The sequence below is a fragment of the Radiomyces spectabilis genome (genome assembly GCF_025331425.1).
Source record: "Radiomyces spectabilis strain NRRL 2753 chromosome Unknown BYT42scaffold_7, whole genome shotgun sequence".
Classification (NCBI taxonomy): Eukaryota; Fungi; Mucoromycota; class Mucoromycetes; order Mucorales; family Radiomycetaceae; genus Radiomyces; species Radiomyces spectabilis.
The window spans coordinates 1,441,289-1,458,909 of record NW_026251932.1 but is presented as its reverse complement, the minus strand read 5'-3'; the positions used below and the strand labels follow the sequence as shown (position 1 = coordinate 1,458,909).

Sequence of the window (17,621 nt, the reverse complement as noted above, 5' to 3'; positions counted from 1 at the left end):
TGAGATTTTTTTCACCCACGCCTTTTTCCCCTTTTGGTCTACAGCTGAATGCCCACATCCAGTTCCTGGAGTAAGCACGAACAACAGTCAGGGTCTCCACTTGTATATTCAGTTTTTTCTTTTATCATAAAGCCGTGACGCTAACTCCAAGGGAACCTCACCCGATACTGCTCGATGGGGTCCTGCACTTGAAAATGGTATTCCATCGCCACTTGCTTTTCTAGCATAATTGATACACAACGCTCTTCGCGATGTTCATTGATCAGCTCTATGGATCTAGGCAACCGTTTCAGGAGACGCCACTCCGGGAAGAACGTCGCTTATAGCTGACGTCAAGGAAAAACGGTACACACTCTGTTCGTTGTCCAATAATGTACGGGGTATCGCTAAAAAAACTGCGCAGATCATGTCGCTCATTTTTCTCCATATCATCCTTTTTTGTCTTAGCTTACGGAACAGCCATTGGATATTCGATTTGCAGAAGATGATGAAGCGATACTTACCGTACGTGGTGTCCAGTAAGTGGTGCCCCGCATACTATTCATGATCATTTCGTTGATATGTCCTTGTTAGCTCAGTGACTTTATCAGGCGACTATGTCAAGGAGGATCCGGATTTCGAACTGAGTTTCGAGGAATTGGAAGAAGTGCAAGAAGAACTGGAACAAGAGGAAAGAGAGTTGAGGAGATTGAATAAGCTACGATTTCGAGATACCGAAGATCAACGATTCTTGGAAGGCTTCGACTTGAGCCATTTTGGCTTAGCTTCACCGAATTCCGAACATGATACCGTCAACCTGAGAGAGGAAGAAGAAACAGAAGAGGAGCGCAAGCTAAAGTGAGTCGCCAGAACCAGTACGAAAAAAAAACCCCCTTGTCACTCATCCGTGGTTTTCGCTCATCAATTGATAGTGATAATATCTTGCAGAGTTTAATCAACAGCATGCTCAATAGCGGTGATGATGCCAAGATCGCCAAGGCAAAACAGTTGCAAGGTAAGCAAGCCAAAGATGGCTCCAGTTTTTGGTTTAATTTTAATAATTTGAACCTTCTTACGCGCGCGATTTATAGAAACAACACAACTGCGCGAGTCATTTACCGTATCAAAAACTTTGACGCACCGGAAACAAAAGATAAAACATAGAGCTAAAAAGCGACGGAAAAGTAAATAAGCCATACGCCATGGTGACGATCCCGATACATCCGTCTGCCGTCGGTACGAGACTTTTCAGCAGATGATGAGAGACAAAGTGGGGTTGACTAAATGATTTGTTCATTAGGTTACACAAGAAAAAAGACAAGCACATGTTAAAATAACATTAGAATAGTAAGCGGTACATAAATAAAGGCGATGGATATAACGTGCGTTTTGAATTAATTTTTTTTAAATCAAACGAGCGCTGCCAAAAGCACGTGGCCCAGAATAACCAATCAATCCAATGTATTGGATATCAATGTTGTCGGCGGAATCATTCGCTCGCAAAAGCTTGAACAATACAAATCTTCCCGATCTAGTGTGACAATATTATAAGCATTTCGTGGTAAATATTTGGTGATCCCCGAAAGGCGTACCTCGAATTAAGATCGACAATCACTTGATTGTCGTCCGATATGGTAAACCAAGCTGACGGATACACATCGTCGGATCCATCATCCTTATGAGTGCTAATATATTCTTCATAATCTTCCTTTGTGAAATCATCGAATCTCTCGGTGTCTTTGTAATAATCATCAATCCCCCATCAGTTTGACCGTTATGATACAATGATTCAATAAATCGGTTAACTTACCTGATATATCAATGGGATGGTGAGATACGAAAACGAGCCCTTCTTTACCTGTGCGCAGTTATGCAATTACAACATTAGTACGACGATGGGTATAAAAAAGCAAACATTAACAGCTCACATGGTGCGGTGAATCTGTAGAGAAACGGGTGGTTAGTATGGATAAACTGTGATTAGTTCGGAACCTCCTTACCCGTGCTGCGGCGACTGGATCAAAATTTGAGATATGACGCAGCTTTTGTCCATGTCAACCATGCTTTCGTTATCGCCACAAAAACCCAACAGTATGTTCACAGGTCCATGCCGTTCCGAACTGTTGGAACCACAACAAAAAATCATGCTCGTCAGCCTCGGGTTCATCTGAAACAATCCCAATTTCCGTACCAGTAGACTGATTCATCATTACGTAGTATGTTTTCGACGCCATACAGGGAACTAAAAAAATAAAATCAAGCGGCGTTTTAATTCCATCCATTGAAAGCGTATCAGGTGCATAAAACAGTTAAACATCTACCTGTATTGACCGCCATCGTCAAAGACGACTTTAAACTTTAACGGTGTACGATAATACGAATCGCACAGCTTTTCAATACAGTTGGACCGCTCAGAGTTGCAATGATAATTTTGAGATAGAAATGCAAAGAAGGATTCGGCGTGTAATGGAGGCTGAGGTGGGGTGCCAGGACTTTGAAGTGGAGCGTCTCTGTGGTGAATGTCTCTTGAACGGGTTCGTCTCGAGTCTCTCGCTCGCACCAGTTCTCTAGCATACCCAGTGCTTCTAGCGAGTTCTACCGCATTGGTTTCGTCTGGATGATACGTGCGTACCCTTCGCCTTAAGTGATGTAGTCGTTCTTCTGAGAGCGCTTGCAGTGATGCATTTGACCCTATTAATGGATCATCCTCTGTGTCGCTTGGGATGGTGGTTGTATTATTATCGTGCATTGAAAAAGGAATAGGTGAAGATGGGGAGGTTTGAGCGAGCATGGTAGTGTTTCTTCGAGAAAAGTAAGTAGAGTAATCGTCGAATACCACGGAAGCCATAATCGGGGAGACTGTCAGTGATAACGGATCATGATCATATGCTGCAAACGAAGCAGTAGACGGCATACTGCTTCATGAACAATCTGAAAAAAATATAAAAAGGAAAGAGAAACCAAGAGAAACCTTATTTTTCACCAATTTTTTTTTTTTTTTTTTACCTACGGAGCGGGAGCACTGAACACACGATCTGACATGAAACGAGTGTCCAAGGAAACGTGACTGGTTTTTAATGATAGGGCTGTTCCATGATTTTTGCGCAGTTCTTCGTCCTCTTTCCTGTGATAAATTATCATTTATCTTTCTGTATCGCCATTACCATTGCTTATCATTCTTATTTTTGCCTTTATAGGATAGTCTATTGATGCTATCGTGTCGAAGAAGGTATCCTTGTACCTTATCTATACGAAACAATAGGTTCCGGGAATAAAGTGAGTAAGTTTTACTTCTTTCCCCTCGTCAATTTTATACCACGTTGTAAGACAAGTAAGCTGCAAAAGAAAACTATACAATATATTTTACAGTGATAGAAGTAGTCTATGCAAGTAAAGCCAATAGGTAGGGTATGACATACAAGTAGAAAGCTATTTCATTCATGGGAACTTGGCTGTGTGAATCGAAAATTAATTCACAACCAACCACCGCCTACCGACCGATCGGAGCATAAAATCTTGTTTAATTCATTTGTCTTGCCTTTTTGACAGCCAAACAAATAATGGGTGAATAATCCCTACCGTGAGCGATTTATTTGTTCGGCGTCTCAAAGCGTTTTGGCTTTTGCGACTGACACCAATGGCTTGTGGGTAATGGCAAGGAAAGCCTGACGCAAGCCCATGATAGTGGCAGCAAAGCATAAAAACAAGACGCCATACAGATCGATGTTGTTCGCTTTGATCCAGGACATCTGTCGTGCGTCTTCATAGCGATGAGGTAACAGGCCATTCTGGTGAACAAAGGCAACTTCTTCCAATAGATCGGCACCTCGCTGAATACCGCGTTCCGAGTGGATTTGCACTAAAGCCTGGTAACGCTCCACCGTTCTCTGAATGGAACCGTCGACATCGGCGGCAACACGCTTCAACAATTCATTGTTCACATGCTGGGGCTGTCTGTAATCCAAAACGTCTCCGTAGCCAGTGTATTTTGCTTGAAGACCATTGCTAGGCTGATCACCAAAGAAAGGGTACACCAGCAAACGCTTGCCAGCATACAAGGACTCATGCAAAGATCCCAAGCCGCCATGAGAAACAAACATAACGGTGGACGGATGCTGCAACAAGGCTACCTGAGGACACCATTTCATCAGCCAAGCGTGAGGATGGGCTTGACGGGCCATGTCGTCCATGCTAAACGTCGTATTACGCGATGTGGTGATACTTGACGGGAACCGATCTCCCGACACAACCGTAGACCAGACAAATCCATCCAATACGCCATCCTCCATTGCTTCCGTCAAGGCAGTCAGGACAGTTTGCACATCTTCCTTTGACGGAATGGCATGTTGACCAAAAGCAACATAAGCGACACGTTGATGAGAATTCAGGAAATCAAGCAGCTCCGGAGTCAAACCGTTATGGCGTTTAGGAATGATAGGGCCAACCAGCTCTACAAGAGAGCCCATGGGGCGCGGTGATTCGATGCCAAATACGTTGTTGATAAGTTTCAGTGAATCTTTCCATGGATTCATAGGGTCGTAAGGCTTGACTTTCAAAGCATCCTTTGTTTTTTGGAGATCTTTGATGACCGGACTCATGTTCCAGTACACACGCAAAGGAAGAATAAACTTGACATAAAACCGACGGATAAACGACATTTGAAGGCTGCCTCCTTCAGCTATAGTGAAAGGATCGTTATTGATGTAAGGAGCGGAAGCGTCCGGGGTCAAAGCAGATGACATGGTCACAACGAAAGGAATGTTGTTGGATCTCGCGGCATCCTGACACGGTGAGGCAAAGTGATCACACACAACGACGTCGTAAAGCTGCGTTGCAAACAAATCATTATAAGTTCGGTATTCTATTATGGCATGGATCAGATATCGATGCATTACACGTGTTTTTTTTCATTATGCCATACCTGGCTCGTAGACGCCTGAAAAAGCTCCAATGACAATTTGGGCCATCATGATGGGATCCAAATGCGAGGTCTCTTGTATAAACTCCTTTGGGTTGAACTTGGGAGGACCAAAGGAGACCACATTGATATTGGGATAAGGCTTGGCAAATTTTATATGGTCGTCCTGTACTGCTGTCAGTTCAAATCAGGGATCGTTGGCGCAATAGATAATGCACCCACCTCTGTGAAAAATGTAACGTTGTGTCCTCGGTTGCCCAGATCATTCATGATGGAAAGCACCCAGTTGACGTGAGATGAACCACCGGTAGTGGCTACAAATGCAAAGTTTTTGGGCGTGCGAAAATCAGGCACGAGATCGAAAGGAGATGTCAAAGGGTTATCTGCCGTCGCAGCAAACTGAACGCAAGACGACAACGACAATGCTATCGCTGCCCATACTGAGAAACGATGTTGCATAATTAAAAGAAAGAGGTGGGTAAAAAACTGATAAAACGTTCTCAAACTGATTTAATTCGCGCGCTTTTATACTCCTTTATCTGCAATAAAATAAATATAAAATCGGCTAAATTGCCCCGACCATGGAGTAAGATTTGCAGGGTCAGCGAACAATAGGGGAAGAGTATGATCAAAGTGGTTGAGCATGTCGGAGAAAGTGGGACAGATCGGAGACCCTCAATGCGATCATGACGCAAATCGAGCTCCGATCCATCAGCCTTTGATCCTCGCACTTGTTTGGCGGACAGTTAATTTCTCTATCTTGATTGAAAAACGTTTTAATTTTCTGCATCCCGCTTCGGCACGGCATTTAACTTTCTCCGAGGCCGTATCCTTGTTTATTTTCTTTTCAATGCTTGCAAATCATTTATCCTAACAGCGGACTCCTTGCCTCCTTTGGTCACGTTCCATAGACTCCACACTGGGTGCGTCTTCTCCCTTAAACCTTATACTGGAGAGTGGATGGTTCTGTTTCCCTTCGGAGCGAAAATTGACCGAGTCCCATAAAACCTTGTTCCTATCTTTTCATGCTTAGCCATCGTTAGCGCATGTAACATGAGCGCAAAATCACTCATCTAATTCTGTGTAACGGCTCTTGTTCCGTCTCAACGTGGCGCAGGAAGCGGCCTGGCTGCAATGCATCAGCAGGAGTGCCTTCAGTGATGTATTTGTCAGCTGGGTATGGGAGAATACGCTCCGATGGCACCTTGTTTACGATCTTTATGAATAACCTGTCAAGAAAGTTTCAAGGTCGGAATGGGATCCACATTATCGGATTTACAACCTGAGACGCTAATTTGCGGTGTTGTTCATCGACAATGGACTAGGGACATTGGCAGCTGTTTTCAATAATATATTGTGAACTCCATGTTCGTTTCATATCGCCATGCTTGCGTATGCGGCAAACATTGTTCAGTACCTTTACTGAGTACAATGAGTTTAGACAACGCCCAAAAAGAAAAAGCGGCTCTACTCTTCAATTCCCAATGCTGTTGTTTAAAAACAATTAATCGGTGTCAAAAAACATAGTAAGTGATGAAACAATTTTTGGTCTCAATAAATGCACTGATTCCAATATGAATACACAAAGCATTTCTAGACAAATTTCACGACTGTTCGAAATTTATTCTTCATTATCCCGATTTACATTGCCAATGAGCATTGTTTTTCATTGTTATTGAAAGTTTTTGCCAAGACCCGGAGCGATAGTGTCCCCAAAACTCAAGGTTGATAATACCATTGGCTTTGCAAATCTATTTTGAGTCATCAAACCTGTGCGTATGAGCGGCTCAACTTTGGCTATGCGTTCGGAAATGGTGCCGGCTGCGATCCAAACAACGGAGTTTTTCGACTTCTTCAGCCCCAGGTACATATCTTTCGCTTTGAGTATTATTCCAGTTACTCTTTGGGCAATGGACAATACTTTATTGACATCATTTACCAGATCGAGGGCTCTGAGAGGGCAAGCAAGTACAACATTTTTAACTGATGGCAGGTTCATATAGAAAGAACGAGATGTCAGACAAAAAACTGTTTGCATTAAATTTCAGTAACCGAGCCCTGGAATCAGTAACTGCATAATTCAAAGGTGGCAACTCCCGAGGATCCCCGAGTGCGCGTGGCCTGCTTGTTGATTTGGTTTATCCTATGACTTGATCAGGGTACTCAAAAAAGATAAAGTATCGTTTTCTTAATTGTATATGTCATTACTATAGGCGCATTAGCCATAGCCTAATGGTTGGCATATAAAAATAAAACGAAAAACCGTAACTCGGCCCGGTGCGCTTATACAGAGATGCTTCGAATTTGTACTGATTCGATTCGTCGTGAAAGGGCGGTTTTGGATGGATCAAAATTTGAACAAAAGTAATGATTCCAGTATCTTGGACCAGGATAACCCAAATGGATGCCATCGATCGATCCATCTTTTCGATGCCTTTCGGACTTAAATCAACACAAAATGTCCGCTTGGACTTCTTCAATGCATTGTCCTTTTGTCTTTTTTTTTTGAAGACGTGTATGAACTTTTCATAGCGACAAAACTTCTTGTTTCTTGACCATTATTGCCGGATACCAATGAATTAATTTTACGCATCGATACAAATTCGGCATGTCTCTCTACGCCCAAATCTCGCAAAGTTAGTCTTTTTCGAACTTTCATTCGATGGCTGCGTTTCAACCATTGAATGCATTGACAAAAAAGAGGCAAAAAAAGAGGGCTGCGGCAAAGAATTTTTCTCTTCCTCCTCTTCCCTTTTCCTTTTTTTCATTTTTCTTTCCCCAAACGCACCCTTTGACCATCAATGCCGACCGTCCTCGGATAGTACTAACATTTTGTAGGCTTCAAGCCGCTCTGCTCTGGTCTGCCTTCCGGCGACGACTTGGTGCCCGCTGATTGGTGTTTCAGTATCTTTTGGTTGTACTAACATTTTTGTAGGGCAGTTTTGATGATACTAACATTTGTAGGCTTCCGACCAGACGAGCCGGCTTCCGAGCCCGTGGCACAGCTATAAGTTGGAACGGGGGTGGGATAGGGGAACAAGTTATAACAACTTGCCCAGGCAAGTTGTTGGCTGGGGGTCACCCGTCACAACTCATAGCTGAATGCCGACAATACATTTTTTTTTTTTTTTTTTCATGCTTGGATTTCTTCCCAATTTTTACTTTTTCCCATTGAAATTCTCCTCTAATAAAATAATGCCACGTTGTGCGTAGCACTTTTAACACCGTAAAATGATCAAATGATTTCCATTTTATTTGACGTCTTGAAATTATCAATGCATGTATGAAATAAAAATGTGATTGCCGCCCAGACACAGCGACAACAGACCCTAAATAACCAATTCCGTAACGTGGGCTGAAAAAATGTGCATCTCTATTTTTTAACTATGTAACTTTCTCCTTGAGAGAGCTCTCTGTCTAATTTCCTCTATTTGTTCGGCACGCCGTTTAATTTTATCCGAGGCACTCTCTTGCTTCGTCTCTGCGATGCTCTCACGAGATTCATTTGCCAGTGATGCGGCGTCTTTGTCTCCTTTCTTGTGTTCCATTTCCTTCACGTTGGGCGCGTCTTCTCCGTTCAATCTCGTATTGGGAAGTTTATGAATACGTTCCTGACCTTGGCCAGACTTTACCCAGTCCCATAAAATCTTGCTTACACCTTTCATGACCGCCTTGTTGGTGTATGTAACGTGGGTGTACAGTACCCAATCTAACTCGGCGTAGCGTATCTTATTCCGGTCCAACATGTCGGAGAAAGCGCACAGAGGATGTAAATGCAATGCCACCAGGGCGCCAGATTTGAGTGTATCGGCAGAGATGCCTTCAATGAGGTGTTCGTCGGGAGAGTAGTGGGAAAACACACTTCGATTGGCGCCCTTGTTGGCGATATTCGTAAAGTAACCTGTCAGGAATGACTTCAGGATGGGGACAGGATCGATCGTGTCGGATTTGGAGCTTCGACGGGCTAATCTGGGCGCCTTCTTTATGGGCAACTGCAATTTATCCATCACATCCTGCAGCTGAGATCGCACACTGGCGGCGGTTTCCAATATTTTACTGTTCACCCAATGTTCTCTGCACCACGCTCGGTCCTTGTCGTGACGTTTCCATTCGCGCCAGACATTCAGATAAGTCATATGATCCCCTGTATGGTGGGCAAATCTCAGTTTACACTCTTCAGCACGAATTACTGCTTGTTCCCCGCCTTTGCTACGTACACTCGGCGCACGAAACAAGTCATTCTCGCCAGCAAGAATGCTTGCAATCGTAAGTACTTCGTACGCGCAACCGTGTTCTTCAGCTGCACTGATCAATACGCGCGCCAAGGATGGTGATAAAGGGAAATAGCTCATCTTGTCGCCCAGAGGTGTCAACTGACCGACTTCGTCAATCGCGCCCAATAAATAAAGCTGTTTCAGCGCGTTTTTCACCAGCGTTTCATCCGGAGGATCGATGAATTCGAAATGGATGACATCCACGATATTCATCTTCTTCAATGCCAATACCGTACTGAGAAGACTGCTTCGCTGAATTTCAGGTACGGTGTTCGGCAACATTCGATGGAAGCTTTCTTCGGTGTACAGACGATAGGCTTTACCAGGAGCCGTTCTATACAGATCATACCAGGTCAATAAAAATGAACATGCTCTTTCGAAAAGCCTCATGTTTCTTACCTGCCAGCACGACCGGCACGTTGGATTGCCGCAGCCTGACTGATTTCAGTGACAAGCAAAGCATCCATACCGGTATTGGGATCATACGATTTTTCCTTGACAAATCCACTATCCACCACATAACGGATCCCTGGAATAGTGACGGATGTCTATACTCACAATTCAGACATAAGTATAAGCTCAAAACTCTTTCTTCAACTCCGTTTACCACTCATACCTGTGCAACGTTGGTTGCAAACACAACCTTGCGGACGCCTGTTCTCGGTAATTCGAAAACGGCTTTTTGTTCATACGTCTCCAAACTAGCGTACAGAGGATACACCGCGACATCTCGTACGCCTTCTCCGTCGTTGAAGTAACGAACTGATTTTCGATAGTCAACACTCTTGGCCCGTTCTTCGAAACTTCGACATGCTCGTTCAATGTCATGCTGCCCTGTCAAGAACACGAGAATATCGCCTGGGGCATGAGTCGTGTGAATTTGCCACGCGGTATCGACGGCTCGCTCGACAAATGTCGGTTTTAATGAAGACAATCGCAAGGCATCATCGTTGTATATAATTTCAACAGGGAAGTTTCTTCCAGGAATTTCAAAGATGGGGCACTCTTCAAAAAAGTCTGAAAACTTTTCAACGTCCAATGTGGCCGACATGATAAGGATCTTCAATTCGGGGCGTAATCGATGGGTCTTTTTCAGAAGACCGAAAAGAACATCGGTTTCCAGGGTTCGTTCGTGCGCTTCGTCAATAATAATAACCGAATACTGGTTCAAATACGGATCTTGCGTGGCTTCCCTGAGCAGGACACCGTCTGTCATGTACTTTAAGCGGGTATCGGGACCGGTTTTATCGTCGAATCGAATTGAGTAACCGACAGTGGTGCCCAAGCGACAATTCTGCTCTTCGCTGACCCGTTTCGCCACTAACGAATGATTGTAAGTATCTTATTCTGGACACTTGTCTTTGGAATAGAAGTTATACCTGTGATGGCTGCAATGCGTCTGTAAGGACGTCGTCCCCGAACGGTGAGTGAGTATTATGCGTGACAAATCCAACCGTCTGAGCAACTTACCTTGGCTGGGTGACACCAATCTTTTTGACATCTGGCAGTCCTTCCAAGATGTATTGCGGAATTTGAGTTGTTTTACCGGAACCTACGATAACAAACTACAGTTAGGCCGTATAATTCATTTTCAGAATGGAACCGTACAATCCATGCAAGCTTACCGGTTTCACCAATCACGACCAGAATGTTATATTCTCGAATAGCGTCAATGAGTTCTTGACGATACTCATAAGTTGGAAGAGCCTTTCGTTGTTCTTCCAAACGTTCTGATTTTGACATTGGGGGAGGGGCAAAGAGAATAACCGTTTGCTTGTAGAGCAGCTTTATCTGATAAACTTAACTTTTTGATATGAAGCGGTCACAGTTCATTGGCCAATGAAAAGTGCAATTCGTGCGGTCCTTGTCAAAAAGCCAATGCGCATGCACGCAATTTTTTTTTCTTCATTCTATCTATCAGTGACAAGATATTCTGCAATTGCTTTGACATCTTACATTGGAAAGTTTATAATACTGGTCTTCCCCTGATGTAATAACGGTTGCGATTGCAGGTCCCTCAATAGTCGGGCAAGTTATTGAACCAACGGAAAAAATAGTATGTCTAACTACAGGTATCAACAATAGATCGTTGACAAAACGTCATCCAATAATAAATCAAATGGCCATCAGACTACTTGTGAACACAAGCCATCAAGTCATTTCTATTTCAACATTGTCCAGGATTTGTTATCAGTTGGCACTAAGTTGAATCATTGCAAGACTCAAAACTCCGCCTGTATGAGTGAGGTAAAGCTGTTTTTTTTTTTTTTTTTTTTTTCTAAAAATTCTTCAGATTTCATTGGGCCTGTCTCTTTAAATCGTTCTCAATTTTTTGACCCTTTTTTTTTTTTTTTTGGTCTTTGGTGGGAAAGAGAGTCCCGATTTTACTTCAAAGTTGAGAGGTTTATTTTTGCATAGTCATCGATGAGTAAACGTCTTGCAGCCATTGCTCCTGCTTCCAACGCTTTTTTAGGCTCTTTGCCTATGCAGAACAATCCTTCCAACGCATTGACGGCTCCCATTCTTTCCTCCGTCTCTGTCAACCAGACACTGCCCTTCACCGCTCTACCACCGCAACCTTTACCGCCAGCAACACCGGTTTCCACGACCACATCATCCCAATCCACAGACCAACGTCCCAAGCTTCAGAATGTTCCAGCATTTCTCAACAAGCTGTTCAAGTAAGTATATCGCCTTCTCATCTCCTACGTCACACTCCCATGGTTCACTTAACAGTGACATTGATTAATCATCAAAATAGCATGGTCAATGATCCAAGCACAGATGACCTGATACGTTGGTCACCCGACGGCACTTCCTTTATTGTCACTCGCCACGAAGATTTCGCAAAGCAAGTATTGCCTCGCTTCTTCAAACACAGCAACTTTTCCTCATTCGTACGTCAACTCAACATGTACGGATTCCACAAAGTTCCTCATCTTCAGCAAGGTGTACTGCAATCTCAAAACAATTCAGAACGCTGGGAGTTTAGCAACCCTCATTTTCAACGACATCAACCCGATTTGCTTTTGCTCGTCACTCGAAAGAAAGGACGGGAAGCGGAAGAAAAAGAACCAGGCAACGTCGACTTGCAACACATTATGGACGAAATTACCAGTATCAAGAAACACCAATTAACCATCAGCACTCAATTACGGGAAGTACAAAACGATAATCAAGTCTTGTGGCAGGAAACATTGCAGTCGCGAGACAAACATCAACGTCATCAGGATACCATTGACAAAATTTTGCGATTCCTGGCATCCGTGTTCTCAGGCGATAAGAAGCGTGATGTGATTCCAAGAAAGAGACGCTATCTTATCGGTGATGGCACAACGAACGATTCCAAACGATCTAGAAAAGAGGATCAGGAGGAAGAAAAAGATGTGGATCAGGATACCGAAGAACAGGACCGATCAGCCAAGGTACCTCGTTTATCACCGAAATTCAATCTCGAGGAGTATGGTCATCAGGATAGTAACAAATCGGATTCTGATCTTCTCCCCTTGTTATTCAACAACACATCGTCTCCATCAACATCCACAGCTCCATCGTCTGAATTGGAGGCGGCCATTGCTCTTAATGATGAAACCAAGAAATTCTCGAACAGTAAGTACATTTTCTCACATGAGAAAGGAAGTTGAAAGCGTGAGAAAAGGGCTTATGACTGAATGATTATCTCTTAGATTCGAAGCCTTCACAATCATTGCCGTCGGATTTATTTTCCATGCTCAATCCTTCACAGTTGCAAGGGATACAGACGTTGATCAGTTTGGCCCAAGCGAATCCTGCCTTGTTCAATCAATTGACCAACGAGAGTTTCAACAGCGTTCCTACTTCCTCATCCCCAAGCTCAAACACAAACACAAACATAAACTATAACCAGTGGAATGATCCCTCCGCTTCGGTGATATCCAGCCTGTCATCCATGCCAAATATGTCGTCCTCGGGTAATGCTGCAACGGTTCCTGATATGGACTCTTTGACCAAATCGGTACCTGAAGGTCTGACGGTTGGCGACCAGCTTGATTCACTTGTCAATCATCTTGGATTAACCGGGCCCATCAAATACAATGACGCAAATAATCTTGATTTCGTCAACATGGATGAATTACTTAACAATACATATCATGGTAAGACAATCTCATTTCAATTAAGGAAGAAAAGAAGGAACCAATGAGCTTACCGCGATGTACGCTACGCTATAGAAAACATCTCCGAATCCGAGACGCCGTCGTCCTATTTAACAACGACAAGTCCATCTACCACCGGCGGTGCGGAGGATTCCGTGCCACAGGTACCAAATGCCATTACTTCCACCACTTCTCCATCATCATCCCCAAAACAACATCATTCTACATCCTAAACGTCATCGTTTCATTTACATTCATTTCCCTCTCCCTCGCTTTGTTCTTTTGCTTGAATCATATTTTGCTACTTAGTTTATTTTTCTTTCCCCCCCCTCCGTTTCATCAATCCCTTAACAATTTGTACAAGAACTTCACTCCATCAATGTCTGTTTATTGTAGAGAATAGAAGCACCTTTTATTCGTCATTGATTATGCATAAAAAAATGCTATCCTATGTTTTGCAAAAAAAAAAAAAAAATTCGACTGTGGGTGAATTCGTGCCCAGTTCCTTGCTGCGAGGCCCGTGATGAGTCTTGAAATCTATTGGCAGATAACGAGTTAAGGTAACGATGTTAACGATGTTGACATCGTTACCACCCGAACCACCCAATCGTTAACATCGTCATCTACCGGTCACCGGCCCTTTGATTTTTTATGTGACTTTTTGTTTCTCCGCAACAGCTGTCTACGACAAAGACCTAAACAGTAACCATCACAAAAAGGAGACCAACAGCAACCCAAAGTCAAATCGCAGCTTAAGCTAAACCGCGGTGCCTGTTTGTGCCCTTGGGGACTTTTTCTTTTATTCTCTGTTCTTCAAACCATATTGACACCGGATTGGTACCGGATTGGGTGGTCTTAGTTTTACCTCTGGAAAGTCATGACGGAAATCAGTGAAGGACTTCTTCGATACAAATTACCCTCCGAGTTTCGTCCAGGCACTGATACGATCAGTAAGCTCATCCTACAAGATCAATCGATCTTAAATCTTGTCATAAAATCTGTCGTTGGTGCTCCCGACAACGCATACGTCACTTCGTCTACAGCATTCAGTGATGGCGCAGTTTGTGATGTATGATACACACTGAGTTCGCACTTCTACAGCAAATTCCCGCCCATCGTAGTGGTAGTGCAACAAATGAACGAAGAATTCATGAGCCGAGCGATCCGCTATTGTCTGAACGTCCATCAGCAGTGCAAGGAATATCTGATCCTGCTTATTTTCTGTATCAAGAACATCGCATAGAAATTCCTCGCGTCCAAGTTCGTCGCCCATCTGTAGTTTTCATATTCTTTACAAACACCCAGCGATCACTTTGCAAAGGATGTGGTTTTGTTGACGCGACACAATATCCAAGAAGCATTGGAAGAGGACGAAATACTTCCAATTCCTGCTCTGGCCAACTTCTTCGTGTCCGGAGAAAGAAGCATCCTGTAAATAGGTGTGGATGATCCCGTCACGACACAATTGTATCAAGTAGCCATGGATATCGTTGGTGACAGTGAAGTGCAGCAAAAATTAAGCGAGAGTAAACTAACCGCAGTCAGAACCATCTGTGGCAATTTGGAATATCAATTTGAGAAGGTTACAGGCTGCATCCGGGCGGATCCAAATCGTGCTATCAAGTATGCCGAGAAGGGTCACGCGTATTGCGCTCATTTGAAAAGAAAATATGATGATATGGCTGCAGACGACAGATAACGTTAGGAAAAACGTTTCGACATTGACGGAACTTTTGTCACTCATTTATGATTTTATTTTTGCGGTAGTGTGACGCCGTTGGAAGATCCGAAAATATTCTTTGGTATTATGAAAGACATTGATTGGCCTTTACGTATGAAGAAAAGGTAATCGTTCTAGTTTCGAAACCATTGTTATATGAGCTGCTTTGTGGATACGATACAAATCACCCTACCATTTTTTTGTGCGTTTCACCAAATGGTTATGCGGTATGTATGGCACAGATAGGAGGAAGTAGATGTTTGCGGAGTCAAATTAGACATCTTTGTGTTGTACAAGCATTTTCTCTTGAATAAGAATAGGATGATGAATACACAAAACAAATTTTCTGAAAATGGTGTAAAAATGACTGTTTAAGTCTTTTGATAATGGTAGTACTTCTATGCAGGCAATTTCCCGCTATCCTCCGATGTTTGAATGTTTCGCCAACTTGTCGTCGTCGCATACAAGGCGATCCGCCAGTCCTTTCTGAGTTTCGAGCGTGAGTAAATCATCATATCCTCCGAGAATCTTGCCCTGAACGTAGACTTGAGGGAACGTATGACGCCCCGAGCGTTGAATCAACGCTTGTTTGATTTGCAAGCCGTCCGGTCGCTTATCGACTTCAATGACAAAATAGGCGTCAGGACAATACCGATTGAGTAATTGTTTGGCAGCGTTGCAGTAAGGACTACAAAGGACCATGAATTTACAGGCATCAGAAAAAAATTGGGAAACGAACAAAATCCGGCAACAGGGTGATGGTCACTTACCAATACGTCTTGCTGTATACCACCATGGGGTGTTTGCGTAACGTGAAATCCACCCACGTTGTCTGAGGATCCACAAGTTTCATTGTGTACAATTTGGGGGTGATACGCACTTGGATAGGCACCCATGAATGCCACGATGTTGGATTCTTGGTAATACCTTCCAAATAGGCATTGATCGATTTGATCCGTAGTCCACTGTATCCATACGTAACGTGTACCGTTTTAAAGGCGGAATCATGGAACGAAGGGTCGGCAGTAATCAAATGAGTGTACTCGCTTTCCAGGTAATCGTCAGGGTGTGCGTGAGATTCCGTTTTGTGATACTGCCAGCGACGGTTTTTTTGACCGAACCGTGATGCGCCCGTCATGGCGGTGGGGACGTCGAGGTGAACCGAGATTGGTCGCAAAGGATGCTCCGACATATGAAGGTCACGCAAAGCATGGCCCCCTGGATAATTGGCCTGAGAGATAGTGAACATCAATAGGGACGCCGCCAACGATATCGTCATACCAGCAAGCATCAAGAGGAAAGCCAGCCGGCGGATCAGGGAACGGCGGCATTGAATCGACACCTGAGCCACAGTGGATGCAGCTGCTGCGGTGAAAAGCGGGATGGTGTAGATGATAAATCGCCATTCTTTATGTGGGAGGAACGAAAACAGACCGATATAGATCAATCCAGGAACCATGATTCGGCGGACCCGAGGGTGGGAGACGAACCCAATCCAGGCCAACGGATAGCTGATAAACAACAATTTCGGCAAAAATAGAACAAAATACGTGTACCATGGCGACGTACCCCATTCCGAACTTTTGTTCAGAATCGCGTTGAAATAAAACACTTCCCCTTCAGGCCACAACCACCTTTGCCAAAAATAAGAATCGAGCGGCACGGTGAGTGCCAAGCTTGCAACAGCGGTAATGAAGCCTTCGACCAGGATCACCGATAACGGAAGCGTGCCATACACAATCCATTCCAGGGACGCGATGACAACCAGCAAAATGCCCACTTCAAACCGAAACACGATACCAGCAAAGGTGAGAAAGCGAATCATCCATCGCAGTTTTTGCAGGCGATTTGAGGTACCGGCCAAACTCTCCAACCAAGAGGCCAAACCTAGAATAGTGAGGGGCAAGGCAAAGATATTAGGAAGTGTACGCGATGACCAAAAAGGAAGATGAAACTGGCAGCATAGCAGGACCAAAAAGGCAACTGCCGCACGCGGACCGAGTAGCTTACGCACGGCCGACTGGAAAACAGAGAACGACCCTGAGACAGCTGCGCCCAACAATACCCGCGCGATGATTTGTTCTGACAAAGGGTCATCAAGCCACGGCGGATGCTTCAGCAAAGTGCGTGCTGTATCGGTCAAGAAGCGCGTAGCGATGGCGACGATGGTGGCGCCAAAGAATGTGCGCGGTACAACTCCAGGAAATTCGAGATGGTCGAATCGGTCCGTGTCCAAGCCATAGTGAATGACATCGTGAATTGCTTGTAGGTTGAAGCTTTCTTCTACTTTGGTGTAGGGACACGTTATGCAATAAACAGTGATGAGGCCGAACAGCAGCAACACGAGCTTCATTGAACAACAACCCAAAATAGCCACTTATTTCAGGTTTGGCAGAAATTAAAAAAAAAAAAAAAAAAAAATTCGGTTGCAGGAGCACTGTAGACATTATCTTTGGCAATGGAGTAACAATGCCGATACACCTGTTTTTGAATAAAAGGTACTTTATCCACGTCCTTTCCTTTCATTACACATACATAAACATCTCCTTTTTCATCGCAAGAAGAAGCTGAAAAAATAGTATAATAAATAAGAAAGA

The 17,621-nt window shown here is 43.8% G+C and overlaps 7 protein-coding genes across 7 annotated transcripts; 3 read left to right on the top strand and 4 right to left on the bottom strand.

The window, feature by feature from the left end:
• Positions 1-15: 15 nt before the first annotated feature.
• Positions 16-1,302, top strand: BYT42DRAFT_605479 (uncharacterized protein). Its single transcript, XM_051571125.1, has 7 exons — positions 16-70; positions 133-197; positions 281-373; positions 448-518; positions 574-837; positions 912-994; positions 1,071-1,302. Exons 1-7 carry the CDS (start codon positions 49-51, stop codon positions 1,169-1,171), a joined length of 699 nt encoding a protein of 232 aa, XP_051423230.1. The 5' UTR covers positions 16-48; the 3' UTR covers positions 1,172-1,302.
• On the bottom strand, positions 1,298-3,037 carry BYT42DRAFT_572132 (uncharacterized protein). Its single transcript, XM_051568569.1, has 7 exons — positions 2,301-3,037; positions 2,171-2,221; positions 1,980-2,099; positions 1,908-1,921; positions 1,790-1,837; positions 1,572-1,716; positions 1,298-1,510 (listed from the first exon to the last, which is right to left on the bottom strand). The coding sequence occupies exons 1-7, from the start codon at positions 2,891-2,893 to the stop codon at positions 1,384-1,386; spliced, it is 1,098 nt and encodes a 365-aa protein (XP_051423229.1). The 5' UTR covers positions 2,894-3,037; the 3' UTR covers positions 1,298-1,383.
• Positions 3,038-3,098: 61 nt separating this feature from the next.
• BYT42DRAFT_572128 (uncharacterized protein) lies at positions 3,099-5,394 on the bottom strand. The gene is made up of 3 exons (XM_051568568.1): positions 5,120-5,394; positions 4,901-5,063; positions 3,099-4,840 (listed from the first exon to the last, which is right to left on the bottom strand). The coding sequence occupies exons 1-3, from the start codon at positions 5,354-5,356 to the stop codon at positions 3,585-3,587; spliced, it is 1,656 nt and encodes a 551-aa protein (XP_051423228.1). The 5' UTR covers positions 5,357-5,394; the 3' UTR covers positions 3,099-3,584.
• A 2,750-nt stretch (positions 5,395-8,144) lies between these two features.
• On the bottom strand, positions 8,145-10,988 carry BYT42DRAFT_572119 (P-loop containing nucleoside triphosphate hydrolase protein). Its single transcript, XM_051568567.1, has 6 exons — positions 10,797-10,988; positions 10,642-10,723; positions 10,551-10,570; positions 9,788-10,491; positions 9,571-9,719; positions 8,145-9,505 (listed from the first exon to the last, which is right to left on the bottom strand). Exons 1-6 carry the CDS (start codon positions 10,912-10,914, stop codon positions 8,278-8,280), a joined length of 2,301 nt encoding a protein of 766 aa, XP_051423227.1. The 5' UTR covers positions 10,915-10,988; the 3' UTR covers positions 8,145-8,277.
• A 607-nt stretch (positions 10,989-11,595) lies between these two features.
• On the top strand, positions 11,596-13,537 carry BYT42DRAFT_546523 (uncharacterized protein; the record flags this gene model as incomplete). Its single annotated transcript, XM_051565888.1, has 4 exons — positions 11,596-11,852; positions 11,933-12,780; positions 12,858-13,304; positions 13,380-13,537. The coding sequence occupies 4 exons, from the start codon at positions 11,596-11,598 to the stop codon at positions 13,535-13,537; spliced, it is 1,710 nt and encodes a 569-aa protein (XP_051423226.1).
• Positions 13,538-14,181: 644 nt separating this feature from the next.
• On the top strand, positions 14,182-14,379 carry BYT42DRAFT_496890 (uncharacterized protein; the record flags this gene model as incomplete). Its single annotated transcript, XM_051564461.1, has 1 exon — positions 14,182-14,379. The coding sequence occupies one exon, from the start codon at positions 14,182-14,184 to the stop codon at positions 14,377-14,379; it is 198 nt and encodes a 65-aa protein (XP_051423225.1).
• Positions 14,380-15,441: 1,062 nt separating this feature from the next.
• Positions 15,442-16,849, bottom strand: BYT42DRAFT_497106 (Alg9-like mannosyltransferase family-domain-containing protein; the record flags this gene model as incomplete). The annotated part of the gene is made up of 2 exons (XM_051564472.1): positions 15,442-15,712; positions 15,795-16,849. 2 exons carry the CDS (start codon positions 16,847-16,849, stop codon positions 15,442-15,444), a joined length of 1,326 nt encoding a protein of 441 aa, XP_051423224.1.
• Between the last annotated feature and the right edge of the window lie 772 nt (positions 16,850-17,621).

What these genes read in the sequence shown, in the direction of transcription:
- BYT42DRAFT_605479 (XM_051571125.1), top strand. Translation starts at nt 49, where the DNA reads ATGCCCACATCCAGTTCCTGGA. An exon ending in TCTGTTCGTTGTCCAATAAT is followed by an intron (nt 374 to 447) that starts GTACGGGGTATC and finishes TTTTTGTCTTAG; the next exon opens with CTTACGGAACAGCCATTGGA. An exon ending in GAAGAGGAGCGCAAGCTAAA is followed by an intron (nt 838 to 911) that starts GTGAGTCGCCAG and finishes ATCAATTGATAG; the next exon opens with TGATAATATCTTGCAGAGTT.
- BYT42DRAFT_572132 (XM_051568569.1), bottom strand. Translation starts at nt 2,893, where the DNA reads ATGCCGTCTACTGCTTCGTTTGCAGCATATGATCATGATCCGTTATCA. An exon ending in AATGATGAATCAGTCTACTG is followed by an intron (nt 2,100 to 2,170) that starts GTACGGAAATTG and finishes TGGTTCCAACAG; the next exon opens with TTCGGAACGGCATGGACCTG. An exon ending in ATTGTCGATCTTAATTCGAG is followed by an intron (nt 1,511 to 1,571) that starts GTACGCCTTTCG and finishes TTGTCACACTAG; the next exon opens with ATCGGGAAGATTTGTATTGT.
- BYT42DRAFT_572128 (XM_051568568.1), bottom strand. Translation starts at nt 5,356, where the DNA reads ATGCAACATCGTTTCTCAGTATGGGCAGCGATAGCATTGTCGTTGTCG. An exon ending in ACGTTACATTTTTCACAGAG is followed by an intron (nt 5,064 to 5,119) that starts GTGGGTGCATTA and finishes ACAGCAGTACAG; the next exon opens with GACGACCATATAAAATTTGC. An exon ending in TTCAGGCGTCTACGAGCCAG is followed by an intron (nt 4,841 to 4,900) that starts GTATGGCATAAT and finishes ATGCCATAATAG; the next exon opens with AATACCGAACTTATAATGAT.
- BYT42DRAFT_572119 (XM_051568567.1), bottom strand. Translation starts at nt 10,914, where the DNA reads ATGTCAAAATCAGAACGTTTGGAAGAACAACGAAAGGCTCTTCCAACT. An exon ending in ATTGGTGTCACCCAGCCAAG is followed by an intron (nt 10,571 to 10,641) that starts GTAAGTTGCTCA and finishes ACGTCCTTACAG; the next exon opens with ACGCATTGCAGCCATCACAG. An exon ending in TTGCAACCAACGTTGCACAG is followed by an intron (nt 9,720 to 9,787) that starts GTATGAGTGGTA and finishes TTGTGAGTATAG; the next exon opens with ACATCCGTCACTATTCCAGG.